The sequence below is a fragment of the Dipodomys merriami genome, unplaced genomic scaffold (assembly GCF_024711535.1).
Source record: "Dipodomys merriami isolate MVZ:Mamm:240054 unplaced genomic scaffold, mDipMer1.0.p SCAF_133, whole genome shotgun sequence".
Classification (NCBI taxonomy): domain Eukaryota; kingdom Metazoa; phylum Chordata; class Mammalia; order Rodentia; family Heteromyidae; genus Dipodomys; species Dipodomys merriami.
The window spans coordinates 393,278-412,016 of record NW_027202638.1 but is presented as its reverse complement, the minus strand read 5'-3'; the positions used below and the strand labels follow the sequence as shown (position 1 = coordinate 412,016).

Here is an 18,739-nt window from a genome sequence, read left to right as displayed (position 1 = left end):
TATTTCCACTAGCAATGTAAGAGGTGTATATAAATATACACCTCTTTTGTTATATGAGTATAACAAGAGCATGTTTATACAACTGAAACATTTTTCAGGTCTTCCAGGAATGTTGGCACAAGCCTGACATCCCAGCTACTTGGGGAGACTGAGATTGGTGTTCAAGTTGAAGCGCATGACTTCAAGGTCCATTTCAACCATGGACATGGCGGTACATGCCTACTGCCCAAGCTACGGGAAAACATAATGGCCTGGTGCAGTGGCACCTGCCCATTATCCCCAATGATGTAGGGAAGCACATGTTGAAGGACTGCAACCTGAGCCAGCCCAAGCATAGCGTGAGACCCCACCTTGAACTAACTAATGGCAAAGAGGCTGGGGGTATTGTTCAGGAGGTCTGCCTAGGAAGTTTGAGCCATGAGTTGAAATAAATATGATTAATTAATGTATTAGCTACTTGGAAGGCAGAAATCAGAATTGCAATTTAAGGCCAATCTGGGCAAAAGGACTAACAAGACCCCATCATCTCAATCAGGATGACAGGTATGGTGGTGCCTATCTGTGATCCTAACTTGTGGGAGGCCCTAAGTAGAAGGATCACAGGCCTATGCAAATCCCGAGCAAAAATTCAGACCCTTTCTGAAAAATATCAAAGCAAACATGGTTAGGGAAATAGCACACGTGGTAGAGCACCTGACTAGTGACTACCAGATCCTGAATTCAAACCCCAGTACTGAAAAAAAAAAAAGTTATGTAGTCTTTCATTATGTAGTCTTTCATTTACTGTTCCAGGAATTGTGGTATTTAGTAGACTATGTTTTTTAGAGTAGTTGTAGGTTCACAGATGCTGAGATTTCCCCCAGGCCATTACGGATAACCTTGCAGAACTTGCAGTGACCAATCACTAGCCTCTGAAAGCGCAGATTTTTGTTAGAGCTGACCCTTCATGCACTACATTATTTTATAACTCTAGACAAATATATCCCTCATTGTAGAATTGTACAGAATAGTTTCACTGTTCCCTCCCCTCCCCTGCCCTCCTGCCTGTCCCCAATCCTCTGTGCATCACCTATTCATTTCTCCTCCCCCCAATGGTACTTATAAAAAACACAAGATGGCTTCACCCATCATTAACACAGTGGAGATGACCTGGTCCATCATGGAGATGCTTGTCTCCAGAATGTACTGTGTATCTACAGCACATACAACATGCCAAGCACCCTATCTCATATAAAGGGCTCAATAAATGAGCACAATTAGTACCTGACAGTCAGCTGCACTTTAAGAGTCTGACTCACGGCTTAGCACGGTTAGCTGATAGCCTTCTGCTTCCTAGTTGTAGTCTTGCTTCCTGGCAGGTAGGGCCATGGTGTCATTATTCCTAGTTTATCTTCTTCTGATACCTGAAAGCTCAGCTTCTAAGCTCTTTTATCCTGCAGACTGGCCTGGCCTGACCTGGCAAAGTTTCCCAGGCTACACGCCTTTCCCTCACTCAGAGATTGCAGAGTTGCCTCTTGTTGTCTATTCCAGAACCCTGGGTAGCCTCAGGTAACCAGGGAGCTGCTTGTGCAGAGAGTTTGCCTTCACTGCCTGTTTATTTGGAAAAGAACAGAAGCACACAAACAGAATGGTGACCTTGTGCTAAATGGGCATAAAGTTGGAAAACAAAATTGCATTTGAGTATTTAATGGGGTTAGGAGCGGAGTGAGATAGTCGTGGGGAGAGAGCACACCCTCACTGTGGAAATTACACAGCCATATGTGAATGGAAATTCCATCCAACAATCTGGAAAAGAGGACTTGAGGTCCCGGCTCTGTTGGCTGGTGAGTGAGGAGCAGCAGTGCGTCCAATCCAGGTATGGCCAGCGAGGTCTCACACATACATACACCCCTTCCCCCACACCCAGCTGCCTCCCCCAATACCTCATTTCTCCATAGCTTTCTGGGCACCCTGCACACATGTGTGAACATTGAACACACACCTCTTCTTCTGTCCTACCACACATGCCTCAGAAACATAACATATACCCCCAAATCTACATTCTACCATCTCCCAACAAAAACATGTAAACTCCAGGCACAGACCTCATACAGCCCTACTGTATATACTAACACACTCCCCTTACCCCATTCCTTTATCCATCTAGCAGGCAAAAGCCCACATGTATTTGATGTTTCTCATGTAACTTCTAACACACAGCCAAGCAGGCTCAGCACCCACCCAGCTGTACTGTCAGTTCTTCTAACAACATACCCAATGTGCGTTAACTCTTACAAGAATGTTGCTTCCACAGATTTCTTTTCTTTTTTTTTTTTTTTTGTGCTGGTCCTAAGGCTTGAACTCAGGGTCTGGGCACTGTCTCCTTTTCCATCCAAGGCTAGTACATTACCACTTGAACTACAGCTCCATTTGAGCTCTCTGGTGATTAATTGGAGGTAAGAATCTCAAGGCAAGAAGTTGCCTGGGCTGTCTTGGAATCATGATTCTCAATCTCAGCCTCATGAGTAGCTAGGATTACAGGCATGAGCCATGTTGCTTCCACAGCTCTTTAAAGGCATATGGTTGTTGCGGTGTTCATCTTACCTGGACCACAACCACCTGGATGGAAACATGGTCCGGAAGTCGGATTGGTGCCCGGAAATACTGAGACAGAGCAACCAGTAGGTGTAAGATGGCCACCAGGCTCTTGGCGTGAACAGCTGAAATGGAAGGATTTAAAAATGAGAGTATTTTCTTCTAGGTCCTAGGCAACATAAGTAGATAGTCAGAATGTACTCCACTCAGTGCTCTCTTGTCCCCTCTGAAGGTCCCTCAGTCACCATGGGCCTCTCAGTTCCTAGCCAGGTCCCTTGGAGCCCCTTCTTTGGGTCTTATTACTGCAGGGTTTCTATTTTTTTTTTCCTTTGTCGGTTGTGGGGCTTGAACTCTGGGCTTGGGCGCTGTCCCTGTGCTCTTCAGCTCAAGGCGAGTGCTGTACCACTTGAGCCACAGCGCCACTTCTGGTTTTCTAGTGGTTTATTAGAGATAAGAGTCTCACAGACTTTCCTGCCCGGAGCTGGCTTTGAACTGTGATCCTCAGATCTCAGCCTCCTGAGTAGCTAGGATTACAGGCATTAGCCACCGGTGCCTGGCTAGTTTGCTTTTTTTTTTTTTGGTCATTTCCAGGGGCCTGAACTCTGGGCCTGGGTGCTGTCCCTCAGCTCAAAGCTAGCGCTTGAGCCTACCACTTGAGCCACAGCGCCACTTCCCGCTTTTTTTTGCTTATGTGGTGCTAAGGAATTGAACCCAGGGCCTCATGCATGCAAGGCAAGCACTCCACCGCTGAGCCACTGTCCCAGCCCAGGGTTTCTATTCTAACTCAGGCTCCCATCAGGATGCCAATGCATTGTGAGTTCAGCTACTTGCTCCCCAGCCCCGTGTCCCTGTTCCTGCCCTTCAGATACTGTGAGCTTATCTGCTTTGGATTGTTCACACTACCTCTAACCAACACTGGACAAGTGGGCACTGAGTCGGGGGCCCTAGGCCTCTGTTTGGGGCTGAGCTCTCTGAAGGAACGCACAAGAGCCACCCAAAGTGCTTTGCTGCTTTCCTGAGAAAGAAAAATGAGTGGTCAGCATAGGCCATGCCCGAGGGAACAGCTTAGAGTTGGTATTTATGACCCCAAAGGTTTCTAGCGCTGCAAAGCCATGTGCTGAATGTTAAGCCATTTACACTGGAGAAGGCTGGGCTATCCTGGCTTGTGGTTTTCTCAGTAGATGAGGAGAAAAAGGCTGATACCTAATGTCAGCACAATGAAGCTTGAATTGTGACTGTGTAATTCTGCCACTTACTCACTGGGGCTCTGACCTTGGGTAGGACAGCCCACTTGAAGCCTCTGAGCCTTAATCTGTTCAACTGTACAAATGGGTATGACGAGATTTATGTGGATACAGAAATTGTAAGGATTTCCAGAGACAATGAAGGCAGGGCTCCTGGAACAAAGCAGGTGCTCAGAAATGACTGATACTTAGAAAGTATAACTTACATGAAAGTACCTGGCACCTAGGCAATCAAAACACACTAGATTTCTCCCTTTTCCTTCTCATAAAAGGAAGATTTGCCAGGGACTTTACCTGTGCCACAGCCCTGTCAGCAACATGGCTTTTCCCTTTAGGGTCCATTTAAGTGAAAAAAAAAAAGAAAAAACCCAGAAAGCTATTTGTGCCCTGAGTATGCACTGGACTCATTATGAGTGTGTCATTCTGTCTTCCCTGGATTGACAAGTCTGTGGAAGCAGAAGCTTTGAGAAATCACCAGAAAAGGAAATGATTCAGACATTCCTTTGGAATTCATTAGTTTCTTGTTATCTTCACTATTTCAACAGACTGAGGACAGCAGCTCAATCTCACACGACACAGCAGGCAATGGCTCTCCGAATGCCCAGCCTTCCAAAGAAGACAATGTTGGCATTGTCAACTGAGTTTTACCTAGACTTAGTATAGTTCCAAAGAGGCTCCTGGCTGGGAGTGTTCTCCTAAAAGTGGCACCGTCACTAAGGGGCAGAGATAAAAAAATCACTGATGGCTGATCCTCTGGTTAGAACTGTCTTGCCACCCCTGGTCTGAGTCTGAGGGCTAGAGGTACACTTGCTGACACCCTTCCTTTAATGACAAAACATTATGCTGGAAATGTTGTGGTCATATAAGCTGTACGTCACCTATACATCATCAAGACTATCTTGGTGAGCAATATGTGACAATACCAAAAGCATCAAACAGTTGTCAGATACGTTTGATCAATGCTCTGTCTGCCTGGGGATCCTTTCAAAAGGAATAATTACACACTACGAGGATAAAGATGTTAACTACTATGTGATATATTATCATCAAAATTCAACCCTGGGATACACTAATCTCCAGCAGCAAGAAATAACTTAAAAAAAAAACTCAAAAAAAACAGAGAAACCCTGTATTCTAAAAGCTAATGGGTAGAGCTCATTAAAAAAAAAAGATGATTATGAGCCCACTGATGGCTGCCTGTCATTTCCCCAGTGACACCCGAGTCCTCCTTGTAATCTACAGGCTGGACCAAGCATAATTTCACAATCACTACGTTCCAGAGTATAGTAGAGTCACAAAATGGGAGGACTTGTCCTGGGCCTGGGGGGCATCATTACATTCAGGAGGCTGAGATCTGAGGATGGAGGTTCCAAACAAGCCCAGGTAGGAATGTCTGGGAGAGTCTTATCTCTAATTAACTACCAAAGTGAAGCTGTGGCTCCACTGGTAGAGGGCTAGCCTTCATTCAAAAAGCTTAGAGAGTGATGGACTCATGCCTGTAATCCTAGCTACTCAGTAGCATGAGATCTGAGGATCACAGTTCAAAGCTAGCCTGGGCAAGAAAGTCCCTCAGACTCTTACCTCCAAGTAAAACCAAAAAAGGCAGAAGTGGAGCTTTGGCTTAAGCACTAGAGTGTGCTAGCCTTAAGCAAAAACACCCTGGCTCTGAGTTCAAGCCCCAGGACTGGCACACATACACAAAAGCTCAGATATGTGCCCAGGTCCTGAGTTTCAAGCCCCAGGACTGGCGCGCGCGCGCGCGAACACACACACACACACACACACACACACACACACACACACACACACACACACACACACACACACACATACACACACACACACACACACACGGATAGTTTGCATGCACTGAAAATCATTAAGACAATGGAGGTATAAATATAGATAATGTAATGTTAAAGGTCAATTTAGTAGGAATGAGATAAAAATATAAATTTATGGACATATAGATCTATAACTGCATATGTATCTATTTCTCTATATAGTTCATATATAGAGAAATATAACGTGGCCATCACTTAGAATATAGTCATGCTAAAGTAGAAAGATAGCTTAAAATAATTCTAACAACTGCTGCATGTTTGGGCCCCTTCATTGTTGCTGGTTCTGGCATCTCCCCTGGGTGTTTTTTCCTCATATCACTCGGTACTGTAAGGCTGCCCTAAGCCTGTGCTTGGGGAAGGATCAAAACGGGCTGAGTAAGAGCAAGGACCATGGCTCCACTGTATGTACTGTGCACAAGTACTCCTGGGCTGGAAGACAGCTTTAAAAACAGCTATGGAATTAGAAATAGTCCTCTGAATATATTCTGTGGTAGAAACAGAAACTGGAGGTAACTTGATAATATATATTATGACCTTGAAAATGTACATCCTCCTTAGTCCCTTGAAAATGTACATCCTCCTTAGTCCTAAGACACCACTCCTAAGTATTCATCCTAAAAGAACAATTATGGGTCTTACGGCAGAGAATTCATCAAACCATATTGTTATTAATGTGAAAATTCACATCTAAAAACACTTACCATTAATTCTATCATATCTATACAATGTCATTTATATAACAGTAGCATATCAAATAGTTAACAACTAAAAAGACATTTCTTCCTACATGTATAGGTTGATCTCACTTTTATAAAACACATAGACCCACACAGGCATACACAGTATTCCCCGAGTGTCTCAGGATCAGTGCTTGTGTTGTTTTACTTAATACAGCCCAAAGTACAGAATAATGATGCTGGCAATTCAGATATGCTGAAGAGAAGGTGTAAAGTGCTTCTTTAAAAGTGAGAAGGTAATTGTACACTGAGATTGCTAAGATCTATGGTAAGAATGAGTGTTCTACTTAGGGAATTGTGAAAAAGGAAAAAGAAATTGGTGGTAGTTTTGCTGTTTTACTTTCAAGTGCAAAAAAGTACAGTTACAGTGTATACTTGCTTAGTTAAGTTGGAAAAGACATTAAATTTGTGCATGTACAGGAAAAGACAATATATACGTTTAGGGACCACCTATAGTTTCAGGCAGTTGGGGGTCTTATAACACATTACCACCTTTGAATAAGGGAGGACTCCTGTGCATATGTACACACATGTATATTGTACACCATTTATCAGACAGATACACACAAGATAACCTACACTAGTTAATACTAAAATTTCTTTTATTTGCATTTGGAAATTTTGATGTTATGAATAGGATAAAAGAGCAGCCCTAAAGCCCTAGATCAGGCACCTTGGTAATTCAGCAGTCTGTTCTTGCCATCCTTTTCTGAGCAGAAAGACAGTGTCCCTAGATAGACAGCTAAAGCTGCAAATGGAGACAGGAGGGAGGGAACTCTTCCTCAGAGCTGGGTGCCACAGGCTATTCTGGAGAGGAGCTATATTTCCCTCTGTCCCTCGAAATGCTAATAGTGTTCTTGTGAGGGAGAACAAAAAGGGAAGAAGTGCTCAATCATTGATGAGTATTGGAGAACCCCTCGAAGGAAGACTCCTGCCTAGTTCTGATTTACCCTGTGTCCCACTTCCTAGAATACAGAAGAATGACAACCACAACACAGAAAAACATGAATCCCTTATCCTGGCTTCCATCCAAAAGGCTGAGATAAGTGTACATCAAGAACATGGTCTTAGGGTTGGGAATATGGCTTAGTGGTAAAGTGCTTGTCTAGTGTGCATGAAGCCCTGGTTTCAGTTCCTCATAAATAGAAGAAGCCAGAAGTGGTGCTGTGGCTCAAGCCACTAGCCTTGAGCAAAAGAAGCTCAGAGACAGTGCCTCTGCCCTGAGTTCAAGCCCCAGGACTGGTTAAAAAAAAAAAAATAACATGGTCTTCAGTGGCTCTGGATGATTTGTTCAGTTCATGCTTACTTTAACTTTGAGAAAATGTATATAAGAATCATGATTATTCATATGTTCACGTGACCATTAAAATATGCACAAAATATGCATGCATTTACATGTTTTAGTCTATGCTTGTGCTTCCTTATTTTCTGTTAGTATTCTATCATGCGTGATTTCTGTCTGTCCTGTGGCCTTCATAGTTAACAATTTGGGATATCTGCTTCTATTTCTAACTATCCTGTAGTAAATTTAAGCCCTAGGTTGATTATGATCCTTTTACAGTTTTTCAACCTGTTGCTGTACAGAGAGAACACAAAGTTAAATGTCTTAGCTGTGTCTCTGTTTACGTCCCATGAATTACTTCCCTTTCATAGAGCTCCAGAACTGAATTACTGGGTTGGAGGGTTAATTACCTCTGTGGATGCTCCCTGCAACGCCTCAGACAAGAAGAGCTGGGCTTATTTACAAGAGGTAGTGGTTGATTCCATAAGGAATGTGGCAGGCTCAGCTCTGAGGGAAAGTTCTTTCCCTCCTGTCTCTCTTTAGCAGCTCTGGCTGTCTATCTGGGGACATTGTGTTGTCTTTCTGCTCAGGAGAGGATGGCAGATCAAGCTGCTGAATTACCAACGTCCCTGATCTAGGGCTTTAGTGCTGCTCTTTTTTCCTATTCATAACGACAATTTTTTTTTTTTTTGGTCGGTCATGGGGCTTGAACTCTGGGCTTGGGCACTGTCCCTCGGCTCTTCAGCTCAAGGCGAGAGCTCTACTGCTTGAGCCACAGTGCCACTTCCGGTTTTCTACTGGTTTATTGGAGATAAGAGTCTCACAGACTTTCCTGCCCAGGCTGGCTTTGAACCGTGATCCTCAGATCTCAGCCTCCTGAATAGCTAGGGTTAGAGCCACTGGCGCCTGGCCATAGCGGCCATTTTTTATTACTGAAACTTTCCAAATGCAGATATAAGGCATTTAAATATTAGTGTATATTATGGTATTTAGTGTCTCATTTGTACTCCTGTACACACACACACACACACACACACACACACACACACACACACACACACACACACACACACACACACACACACACACACACACACACACACACACACACACACACACACACACACACACACACACACACACACACACACACACACACATTTTTTTGCCAGTCCTGGGGCTTGAACTCAGGGCCTGGGTACTGTTTCTGAGCTTCTTTTTGGTCAAGGCTGGCATTCTACCACTTGAGCCACAGCGCCACTTCTGGCTTTTTCTGTTTATGTGGTACTAAGAAATTGAACCCAGGGCTTCGTGCATGCTAGGGAAGCACTCTACCACTGAGCCACAAGCCCAGCCTAATATGTTTTAATCCTTGCAATATTTACTTAACCATCTGAGTAAGAATCTTTTTTATCCCCATTTTCAGATGAGAAAGTCAAGGCATAGAGAGGTCAGGACTATGAATGGAAGCTTCCTGAAGGCAAGGACTGTGCTTCTTCACTGCTGGATCCCTGAACCCAGAAGTGATGGGCACATATTGAGCATATTTGCTATAGAGGCATCGCTGGTCCAGGGTCACACAGGTGATAAAGAATGGAGCCAGCAATCAGACCCAGAGTCCCCCTTCTCTGGCTTCAGGCGTAGTCATTGTCTCCCTCTGCTTGGCAGAGAATGCCCTGTTCCTAGTTGTGTGCTACTCACAGCAGCTCATCATGCTATGTAGCTGTGCCAGCAAAGGTGTAATTATGCTGAAGGAGGTACTTGGTGTCTGTGCCTGGGTGTTACACATTAGAAACCTGAAGAAGAGATTACTGCTGGCAGTGCTATCAGGTCACTACATTGAAAGGCATAGTTTCCTTTCTTTTTCCCAAATTTAAGTTTTTTTTTTTAAAATTTTATTTTGGGGGTGGAGTGGGGAGAGTCAGAATGTATGCATTTTAGCTTAAATTTAGTATATTACCTAGCCTCTAATACTTAAAACAGTCTAATCATTTGTACTGTCATTTTTTTTTGGTATTTTTATCTACTACAAAGATAAAACTACCTTTGGACTCCCTAACAGGACATATATTGTCATTACTAGATTTATCTGGTCTGTGAAGTTAATGTGGATTGTCATATGGACTCATTAAGTCTGTGCTAGGACCCAGACTGACTCTTGAGACAGCAGATGAATGAAGGTTTATACTTCCTAAGATCTTAGAGCTACATTAGCTGTGAAAAGCCGAATTTAAGCCAGATTCAGTAGCTCCTGTCTATAATCCTATCTACTCAAGAGGCTAATATCTGAACATCACAAGTCAAAGCCAGCCAAGGCAGACAAATCTATGAAAACTTTTATCTCCAATTAGCCAGCAAAACCTGGAAGTACAGATGTAGCTCAAGTGGTAGAGTGCCAGCCTTGAGCAAAAAAAAGCTAAGTGAGAGCACTAAGCACTGAGTTCAAGTTCCAGTACCACCAGTACATTTAAAAATCCTGTTTCAGGGGCTGGGAAGGTGGCTCAGTGGAAGAGTGCTTGCTTTGCATGCATGAGGCCCTGGGTTCGATTCCTCAGCACCACCTAAGCAGAAAAAGCCAGAAGTGGCACTATAGCTCAAGTGGTAGAGCGCTAGCCTTGAGCTGAAGAGCTGAGGGACAGCGCCCAGGCCCAGAGTTTAGGCCCCATGACTGACCAAAAAAAAAATCCTGTTTCAATGCTGTATCTTTGCTCCTTCTGGCAAAGGGAAGGAGCATGTGGGCTCTGGAGACAGAGCTGAGACATCACTTCCAGCTTTCTAGCTGCATGGCCATGTGGACCCTGGCTTCCCAAAGCCCCTTCATGGTGGACACAGCAGCCTTCTAAAAGGCTTTGCTGGGGGTCTCAGGAGTGGCTCCATGGGAGTGAGAGATCTTACACAAAGCTGTTTCTACAGAGAGGGACACTGGGTTTTGACACTTAGATTTTTGGCAAAATATGATAAGATATGGCAAGTTCTCTTTCTAAGGAAGGGCATATTTAACTCAAAAAGAGATAGGTTTGTATACTTGGCCTGCCAGCTCTGGTTTCTTGGGGAAGACACACAGTAGCAACCCTAGGGTCATTTAACAGGGCCTGGGTCCTTTGTACAACTCACAGTCCACGTTCCACTTGATGCTCCGGGGAGGAAGCTTCAGGGTTTCGTTGATTTTCTCCAGGACAGTCTGCAGTTTTTGCTTCTGAGCAATCTCCGACTGGGTGACCTCAGCAACATTTAGCTTCTCACTCTCAAGTTTCTCTGGGGTATCAAGAAGAAAGAGAGTAGCTGTTACCTTGGGTCAAAGACAATTCTAATTCATGTACTTCACTCATTCATTCCTGTACATTCATACCCTCAGTCACCAAAGGAGTATCTGTCCCTCACGATCTCCCTACAGATACCAAAAATCCTATAGAAAATGGTGGTAGTTGCATAAAACCTACACACATCTTCCTAATAATGATAATCACTTCTAGATTGCTTATAATGCCTAACAGAATGTAATATGCAGTGTTCCATGTTTTATGTTGTAATATTTAGGGAATAATAGGAAAGAAGTCTATATATGTCAGAACAATGCATTTTTCTCCCTGAATCTTTCAATCTGCAATTGGTTGAATCTGGAGATGTATAACCCATGGATACTGAAGGCTGACTGTGTTGGACAACCAGTATGGGTCAGTAACTACTTGTCTACTGGTGGCACTAGTAGCTTCAGTATTGGGAAAGTGTGCATGCGTGCGTGTGCGTGTGCGTGTGCGTGTGTGTGTGTGTGTGTGTGTTGGTACTGGGGTTTGAATTCGCCTTCTTTTGCTTTTTTTTTTTTTTTTTTGCTCAAGACTGGCACTCTACTACTTGAGCCACACCTCTACTTCAACCCTTTTGCTAATTAGAGATAAGAGTCTCAAGGACTGTTTTGCCCTGGTTGGCTTCAAACTGTGATCCTCAAATCTCAGCTCTCTGAGTAGTTAGGATTATAGGCATGAGCCCCTGGTACGTGACTGTGAAAACTTCATGTGTGTGTGCCAGTCCTGGTGCTTGAACTCAGGAGTTGGGCACTGCTGTCCCTGAGCTTCTTTGACTCAGGCTAGCACTTGAACCACTGCTCTACTTTTGGCTTTTTTGGTAGTTTAGTGGAGATAAGAGTCTCACAGACTTTCCTGCCAAGGCTGGATTCATATTGCAGTTCTCAGACCTCAGTCTTCTGAGTAGCCAGGATTCTAGGCATGATCCCCAGGACCACAGGGCATTTAACTTGTCATACTTGAATTCTTTTATTCTGGGCTTTTCCTCTTTCTTCATTCTGCTTTTTCCAAAGACATCTTTGTGCCTCAGCTGGGCAGCCTTCCCAGTGTTTCTCTGGCAGAGTCAACTAGCCAGACACTGTTCAAGAAATTGTGTTCATTCCTCTTTAATGTGCCACACCCAATCATGTTTACCTGACTTAAGCATCTTTTTTTCCTTTTAAATTCATCTGGATGCTAACTTATTTGATGCATCATCTTACATTAATTCGAACTTTTCACATTTTGATATTCCTAAAATCAGTTGTTTTAAATCTGATTGCATGCTAATGTGTCTACTGGAAGTAGAAGATAGGTTATATCTGCCTCCACTGGGTAAACTTGACCAGAGTTCTTCCCTTCTGTTCTCAAGCCTATAATAGCATCCTCAAAAAATAGAAAAATTCTAAGCAAGAAAGCATTGGGTAATAGTTCAATGGAAAGTGATTTTTTTCTTTCTTTCTAAGTGTGTGCTACAAAAATCAGGGGTATAGCTATAAAAGTCAGTGGTATGCTACAAAACATTGTCTAATCATTTTACTTATCTCAGTGGACTTGTTGGTAGAAAATATGTTGCCTGTTTCTGGATTTACCTAAGCCATTCAGTACCACTCATTCAGGATTGAGAGAACTGGTACACTGAAATGTGTTTTAAAATTTCTTCTTCATACTTTGAAGGGCTACTGTACCAATGGATTAACCTTTTACATCAGTGCCTCCCTACAGTGCTTATTTATTTTAGGAGACTATAGCTCACAGAAGTCAAATGCCCTATGAGTAATTCTTTAAAGATGAGGCTGAGTTTGTTGGGGAATTTCTCAAGGTTCTGTGGATTTATGAGTCCTTTTCAGCACCTTGGTAGGGTTAGCTCTGGTGATTCTCAGCTATGATGACTTGAAATATATCTCTTCAGTGCATCAAGCTATCCTTCAAGTTTGAAGTTCAGAAGAAATGAGACTTATTTAACAGTGATAGATCTAAAAGTCTTCCTTTGAATAGTAAACACTGAAGGGAATTTGTGTGCTTATTTCCATTGTCAGGCTGAATTCTTATTTTGGATCCTCTTCTCCAGAACAAAAGCCAAGTTGCTTTTTTTCCTTTTCTCCCTCCAATTATTTTTGGATGATGCAGTTTTCTATATAGAAGCGTGTTCTTTTCAGCGCATATTACAACTATCAACATTGGGAAGAGCTGCCCACAATGCTAGGCTGAGAGACTTCTGAAGCCTTATTTTGGCCTGGAGGAAAAGCCTGGTACGATAGACCGCTAGGATATTGATGACTGACTTGGGAGTGGGCGGGGTGGGCCGGGAGAGAGGAGTGGCAGGAGAGCCACTTATTGGCTGACCCTGCTGGATTACATCATTGTCTATGAATTTTTATATTTATAATCTGCTGGCATTGGCTTAGCTTTCTGAGTCTGTTATCTAGGTCAACAACGTTTTCGTGTACTGTTGTTCATTTTATTCTTGTTTTTGAAAAAATGGTGGGAGATAAATATAATTTGCCTCTTTAACCCCCTTCCTGGCACAAGGCTTCTGTAATTCTTATAACTTCCTTAATGACAGAGTGATAACTTCCTTAATGATAGGGTGATAAGAACATCTTTTTGAGCTTTTTGTGTCCAAATCCCGAAAGGGTTCTGAAGTGATGAAAGCTGCCAAGGCAATGAACCATGTGACTAGAACACAGGCCCTCTCTCATCCTGAAACTCTTAACTCATAGACAGGAAGAGGAGCTAGAGGTTGAGTTAATCACCAATGGCACCTAGGTAACCAAGACTTCATTAAAATGAAAATAAAAATCATTTCTTTCAGCTTTTTGTGCTTTGGCCTATTTTTGCAGAACTCTTCTTAAGAATTCTGTGAGTCACCTTTCACCAGCACCAAGAGGAATCAGAATGGAAGAAATGTCCTTATGTCAATCTTGTTCACTTTGAAATCTTTGTTGAAAGTCCAGCTTTCATCTCTCCACTGCCATCTTTATTCCTCTCACTTTTCCTTGTTCTTTTGACTGGTAGTATAGCAATTTCTTCAGAGTTGAATATAAAATAATGTTTCTGCATATAGACAAGTTGTGTTTAATCTTAATGACTCATTTTTGTTGAATAAAGGCATAATTTTAGTCTAAGAAAACAAAACACAAAACAAACTTTAACCAAAGAGTTTCAGAGAACTTCTGTGTTGGTGAACACATGCAGATGCTGGAGGGTGATTCACCCAGAAAGGGTCTGGTGGCTCTGGGCCATTCTTCCAGACCTTGCCCTCTACATCTATTCCATCTGCCATTCCCAAGTTGTATCCTTGATAATATACTGGTAACCTCAAGTGCCTTCCTCAGTTTTATGGGCCATTCTAGAAAATTATTAAATCAAAGAAATGGGTCAGAGGTGTAGGAAGCCCAGACTTCTGCCTGCCATCCCAAGGGGATTTAGTCTTGAGGGAATGAGCCCTTAACCTGACTGGGAGGGGCCTGCACTACCACAGAAGGTAGTATTAGAATTGAAGTGTAGGATACTCAAATGTCTGTACAAAAGTAGAAAATTATTCGGTGTAGGAAAAAAAAAAACCAAAAAACCCTCTGTATATTTGGTGTCAGAAGTGTGATAAGCATAGAGAAATTCGGTTTCCTTGCTTAGATTTTCACCTTTTTTTCCTTAAAAACAGCACTAATTGTTTTTCTGTTCTACTAGTATTTTTAACAAGTTGATGAAACTAAAATTGTAATGCATTCTTTCTAAAACTATTTTCCCTTTGGTTTTTAGCATCTGGCATTGCTTATTTAGGAAAAAAACCCACTTCTATGGCTTTGCTCTATTTCTTCTGCAATACAATGATTTCTGAGAATGTAATTTTGAATTTTTTCCATTTTTGTCATTTTGTTTCAATTTTTGTTGCTAGATATTTTATGTTAGTCACTGGTATTGAATGAATTGGTAGAGAAAATATATCTCAAAGTAATCTTTATTTACACACACAAGTGCACACAGGAGGTCTTTCTTTTGAAGGCAATGAAATTTTAGGTAGGGTGCCAGTGGCTCACACCTGTAATCCTAGCTATTCCAGAGGCTGTGATCTGAGGATGGTGGTTTGAAGCCAGCCTGGGCAGAAAAGTCCATGAGACTCTCTTCTCCAATTAACCCACCAAAAAGCCAGAAGCAGAACTGTGGCGTAAGTGATGAGTGCTAGCCTTGAGCAAGAAAAGCTCAGGGGTAGTAGGCAGGCCCTGAGTTCAAGCCCCAGGACTTGTACCAAAAAAAATTATTTTTTCCCTAATACTTATAGCACCTGTAGTCTGTATCTATAGTTTATTTTTATTTATTTTTTTGGTCATGGGGCTTGAATTCTGGGCCTGGGCACTGTCCCTTAGCTCTTCAGCTCAAGGCAAGCGCTCTATCACTTGAGCCACAGGGCCACTTCCAGTTTTCTGGTGGTTTATTGGGGATAAAAGTCTCATGGACTTTCCTGCCTGGACTGGCTTTGAACTGCGATCCTCAGATCTCAGCCTCCTGAGTAGCTAGAATTATAGGTGTGAGCCACTGGTGCCCAGCATATCTATAATTTATTGGTTCTGTTGACAATCTTCATGGTTGCAAGTGCTCATGTTTTTGGTATTTCTCAATTGAAGTTCATTTTTCTCAGAATTTTATCTGTGGAAGTTATTTGTTGCTTAGGTTTAGAATTAATTTGTCTTTATTTAACTGTGAAAATATCTTGCCCATGTAATTGTAACGCCTCTGTACAGTAATGAGTACATTTCTTATGAAGCATTGTAGTCTCCTCATTTGTTTCCCCTTCCCATCCTCCCCCCCAATTCATTTTTCTTTAAAGAAGGAAGTATGTTTCCTTTTATTTCAGATTAATAGTAACCAGGGACAACTTTTAACTAAATTTTTGCCTTTGAATACAGACTTCAATAAGGAATTACCAGAGATGAACTTTATTTTTTTCCCCTTATGTATATTTAAGGTGGAGAAAGACATCCACCCTTATTGTTTCTGTGTGGGAAAAGGTTTCCTAGTTTACTGCTACAAGTATTGTCCTTCAAAGACTGGTTTCTGATTCAGTCTTTTTTCCCACCCAGATTCTACTAGACTTGTTTCCTGACCCTGAATGAGTAATCCCTGAAACCTGAGGTCATAAGCCATTAGGAATGAGCACGTATCCAACTGGATTTACATTTCCTTGTTATTTTTGGATCAGAAGACTTTTCCTTCCCTTTCATACTTGCGTAGCTATACCAAAACAAACAAACAAAAAACAACCCCCCCTAAACCACCACTACCAACTATATTTTTAAAGGCTCATCCAGATTTTGTAAGCATGGAACCAGAGGCAAGGGTTAAGTGATAGAGTGTCAGCCATGAGAGGAAAAATCTGAGCTAGAGAGGAAGGCCTTGAATTCAAACCTAGTTTTGTTTTTTTTTGAAGTTTTGTAAGTGTGCTGTACCATGAAGACCAGTCACCCATAATGCTGGAAACATAAATCTATTTTTATAACTAGAAACTTTAAAGCACTCATAGTGATAACTTGTTTATGACTTTTTCCTAATTTGTCTTTGATATTCCACAATTTTTGATATCTTCACAGTTAGGTTTTAACTGTCTTTATTGTATTTAGCAGTTTCCTTTTCCTCCTGCTTTAATTGGGATGGTTATTGAATGTATTGAGTATTATATCTATTCAGGTTTTTTCTTCATGTACTCAAACACTTTTTATGATTGATAATTTTCACAGCTTGAAGTTTCTCCATGCTTATACATTAAGTTCATTCCCCTCCATTGCAGCCCTAAGTCCCTTAGACCTCTTCCACAGGAGCAATTCATTACTACAGATATTCTGTACATTCCCACACAAGCATCAGAAGTGTCTCTGAATACACAGTATCACAACATATGCATGGTTCTGTACCATGCCTTTTAATTTAGTGGGACATGTTAAAACCTATCATCTATGGCAATACTGTGGTTTGAATTCAGAGCCTCATGCTTGCCAGCCAAGTGCTCTATGGCTGAGCCAGGCCTTTATGTTTGTGCTATTATTATTTTCTTGAGATAGGGTATTGCTTCCTGCCCATGTGTGCACTTGGATCATGATCCTCCTATTTTAAGGCTTCCTGTCCTGGATGGGATGACAGGTGCATGCAATCTTATTCAGACTCATTCTATGGAGGTGGAGTCTTATGAACTGTTCTGCTGTGGCTGGCCTAGCACAGCAATTCTCCTAATCTCAGCCTCCCACTGAGGACAGCAGGTGCACATCACTGTGTCCAGCATACGCTGAGGTATCTGGCAAACTTGTGCTCCAGCTGTCCTTGAGTCACAACCCTCCCTTTCTCAGCCTCCTACGTAGCTAGGATTACAGACATAAGTCACTGGCACCCAGACTATTTACTAACAAAATGAGGAATAAGAAGCTTTCATCTTACTTTTGGGTTTTTCAGAACAGAGATAATGCTTCTTCTGGTTGAAAATCAGAAGTATGTGTCATCTTCTGCCATGACCAGAATAGCAGGAAGACTAAGAGCAGCACTGTCATGGATTCACCATCCAGTATGGTAGCTACTAGCTACATCTGGCTATTGAGAACTTGAAATGTGGCCAGTGAGATGGAGGAAATGGAGATTTCATTTTAATTCTTTTTAGTATCTGCACGTGGCTGATAGTTCTTACACTGGGCAGCTCAGCCATAGAGGTTTTATAGATTATCTTTCTGATTTTACAGAATGTTCAGAGCTGCATGCTAGCAGTGGTGCTAGAACTGGAATTTGGATCTCCTGTCTTTCTCTTCATTCCTCTCTCAATTATAGCACAGCAGCTATGGCAGCCTAAGTGCTTTTGGGCATGGGAAGAAATCCTTCAAATCCTGTGTGACTGAGCTCTTCAAAATGCTGCCCTTTCTGGAGAACATGGAGACACCCCACTCAACATCCCCCATGTGGACTCTGGCTACCTCACTAGGACCTCTTAAAGCTTTTCTCCCTTTCAATCCTATCCTCACATTCAACACCATTCTCACCTCACAGGGAGAGTTTCCTTCCTTGCCTCTAGGCAGCCCTCCTGTGCTCCTAGGATCCTGTCCCACAGTACCACTTCTGACCATGACACTTTGCTCAGAAGCCATCAGAGGTTCACTGACCAACTAGCACAGCCTAAGGCTCTTTGTCTTTAATTAAGGTAGCTGTTGGGCTGGGAAGGTGGCTCAGTGGTAGAGCGCTTGCCTTGCATGCCTGAGGCCCTGGGTTCGATTCCTCAGTACCACATAAGCAAAAAGAAAAAAGCCGGAAGTGGCGCTGTGGCTCAAGTGGCAGAGCGCCAGCCTTGAGCTGAAGAGCTGAGGGACAGCGCCCAGGCCCAGAGTTCAGGCCCCACAACCGGACCCCAAAAAAAATAATTAAGGTAGCTGCATCTTCTTCATTTTCAACAAACATTTTCATTTTAAATGGTTTTTAGACATATAGAAAAAGACAGCACAAAAGTTATGTTACCCTGAACTCAGTCTTCCCCTTCCAACAACACACTTGTCACCCCTGAACTCAGTCTTCCCCTTCCAACAACACACTTGTCACCCAAGTATTAACCCCATGATCCATTTGATTCTTACTAGTTTTTCCCCAATGTCCCTTTTGGGTTCTTGGAAACTGTCCAGGATGCCACACCTACTCCTCATAACTCCTTAGGATTCTTTGTTCTGTGACAGTTTTCAGACTTTCCTTGTTGCTTGTGACAGTTTTAAGGATCATTGAGTTATACCGGTGTTTTCCTCAGGAGTAGACTAGG

At 42.5% G+C, this 18,739-nt stretch overlaps 1 protein-coding gene and 1 long non-coding RNA gene across 4 annotated transcripts in view; one reads left to right on the top strand and one right to left on the bottom strand.

The window, feature by feature from the left end:
- Positions 1 to 18,739, bottom strand: part of Parva (parvin alpha) — a 146,188-nt gene that overhangs the window by 19,674 nt on the left and 107,775 nt on the right. For both annotated transcript variants that reach the window (XM_070019400.1, XM_070019401.1), the window contains exons 5-6: positions 10,796 to 10,936; positions 2,584 to 2,699 (exon numbers count right to left, since the gene is read on the bottom strand). In XM_070019400.1, the coding sequence (XP_069875501.1) occupies positions 2,584 to 2,699; positions 10,796 to 10,936 (257 nt within the window). The remainder of the gene's footprint in view (positions 1 to 2,583; positions 2,700 to 10,795; positions 10,937 to 18,739) is intronic.
- LOC138825045 (uncharacterized) overlaps positions 1 to 18,739 on the top strand; it is a 188,955-nt gene that overhangs the window by 133,241 nt on the left and 36,975 nt on the right. The window lies entirely within an intron of this gene.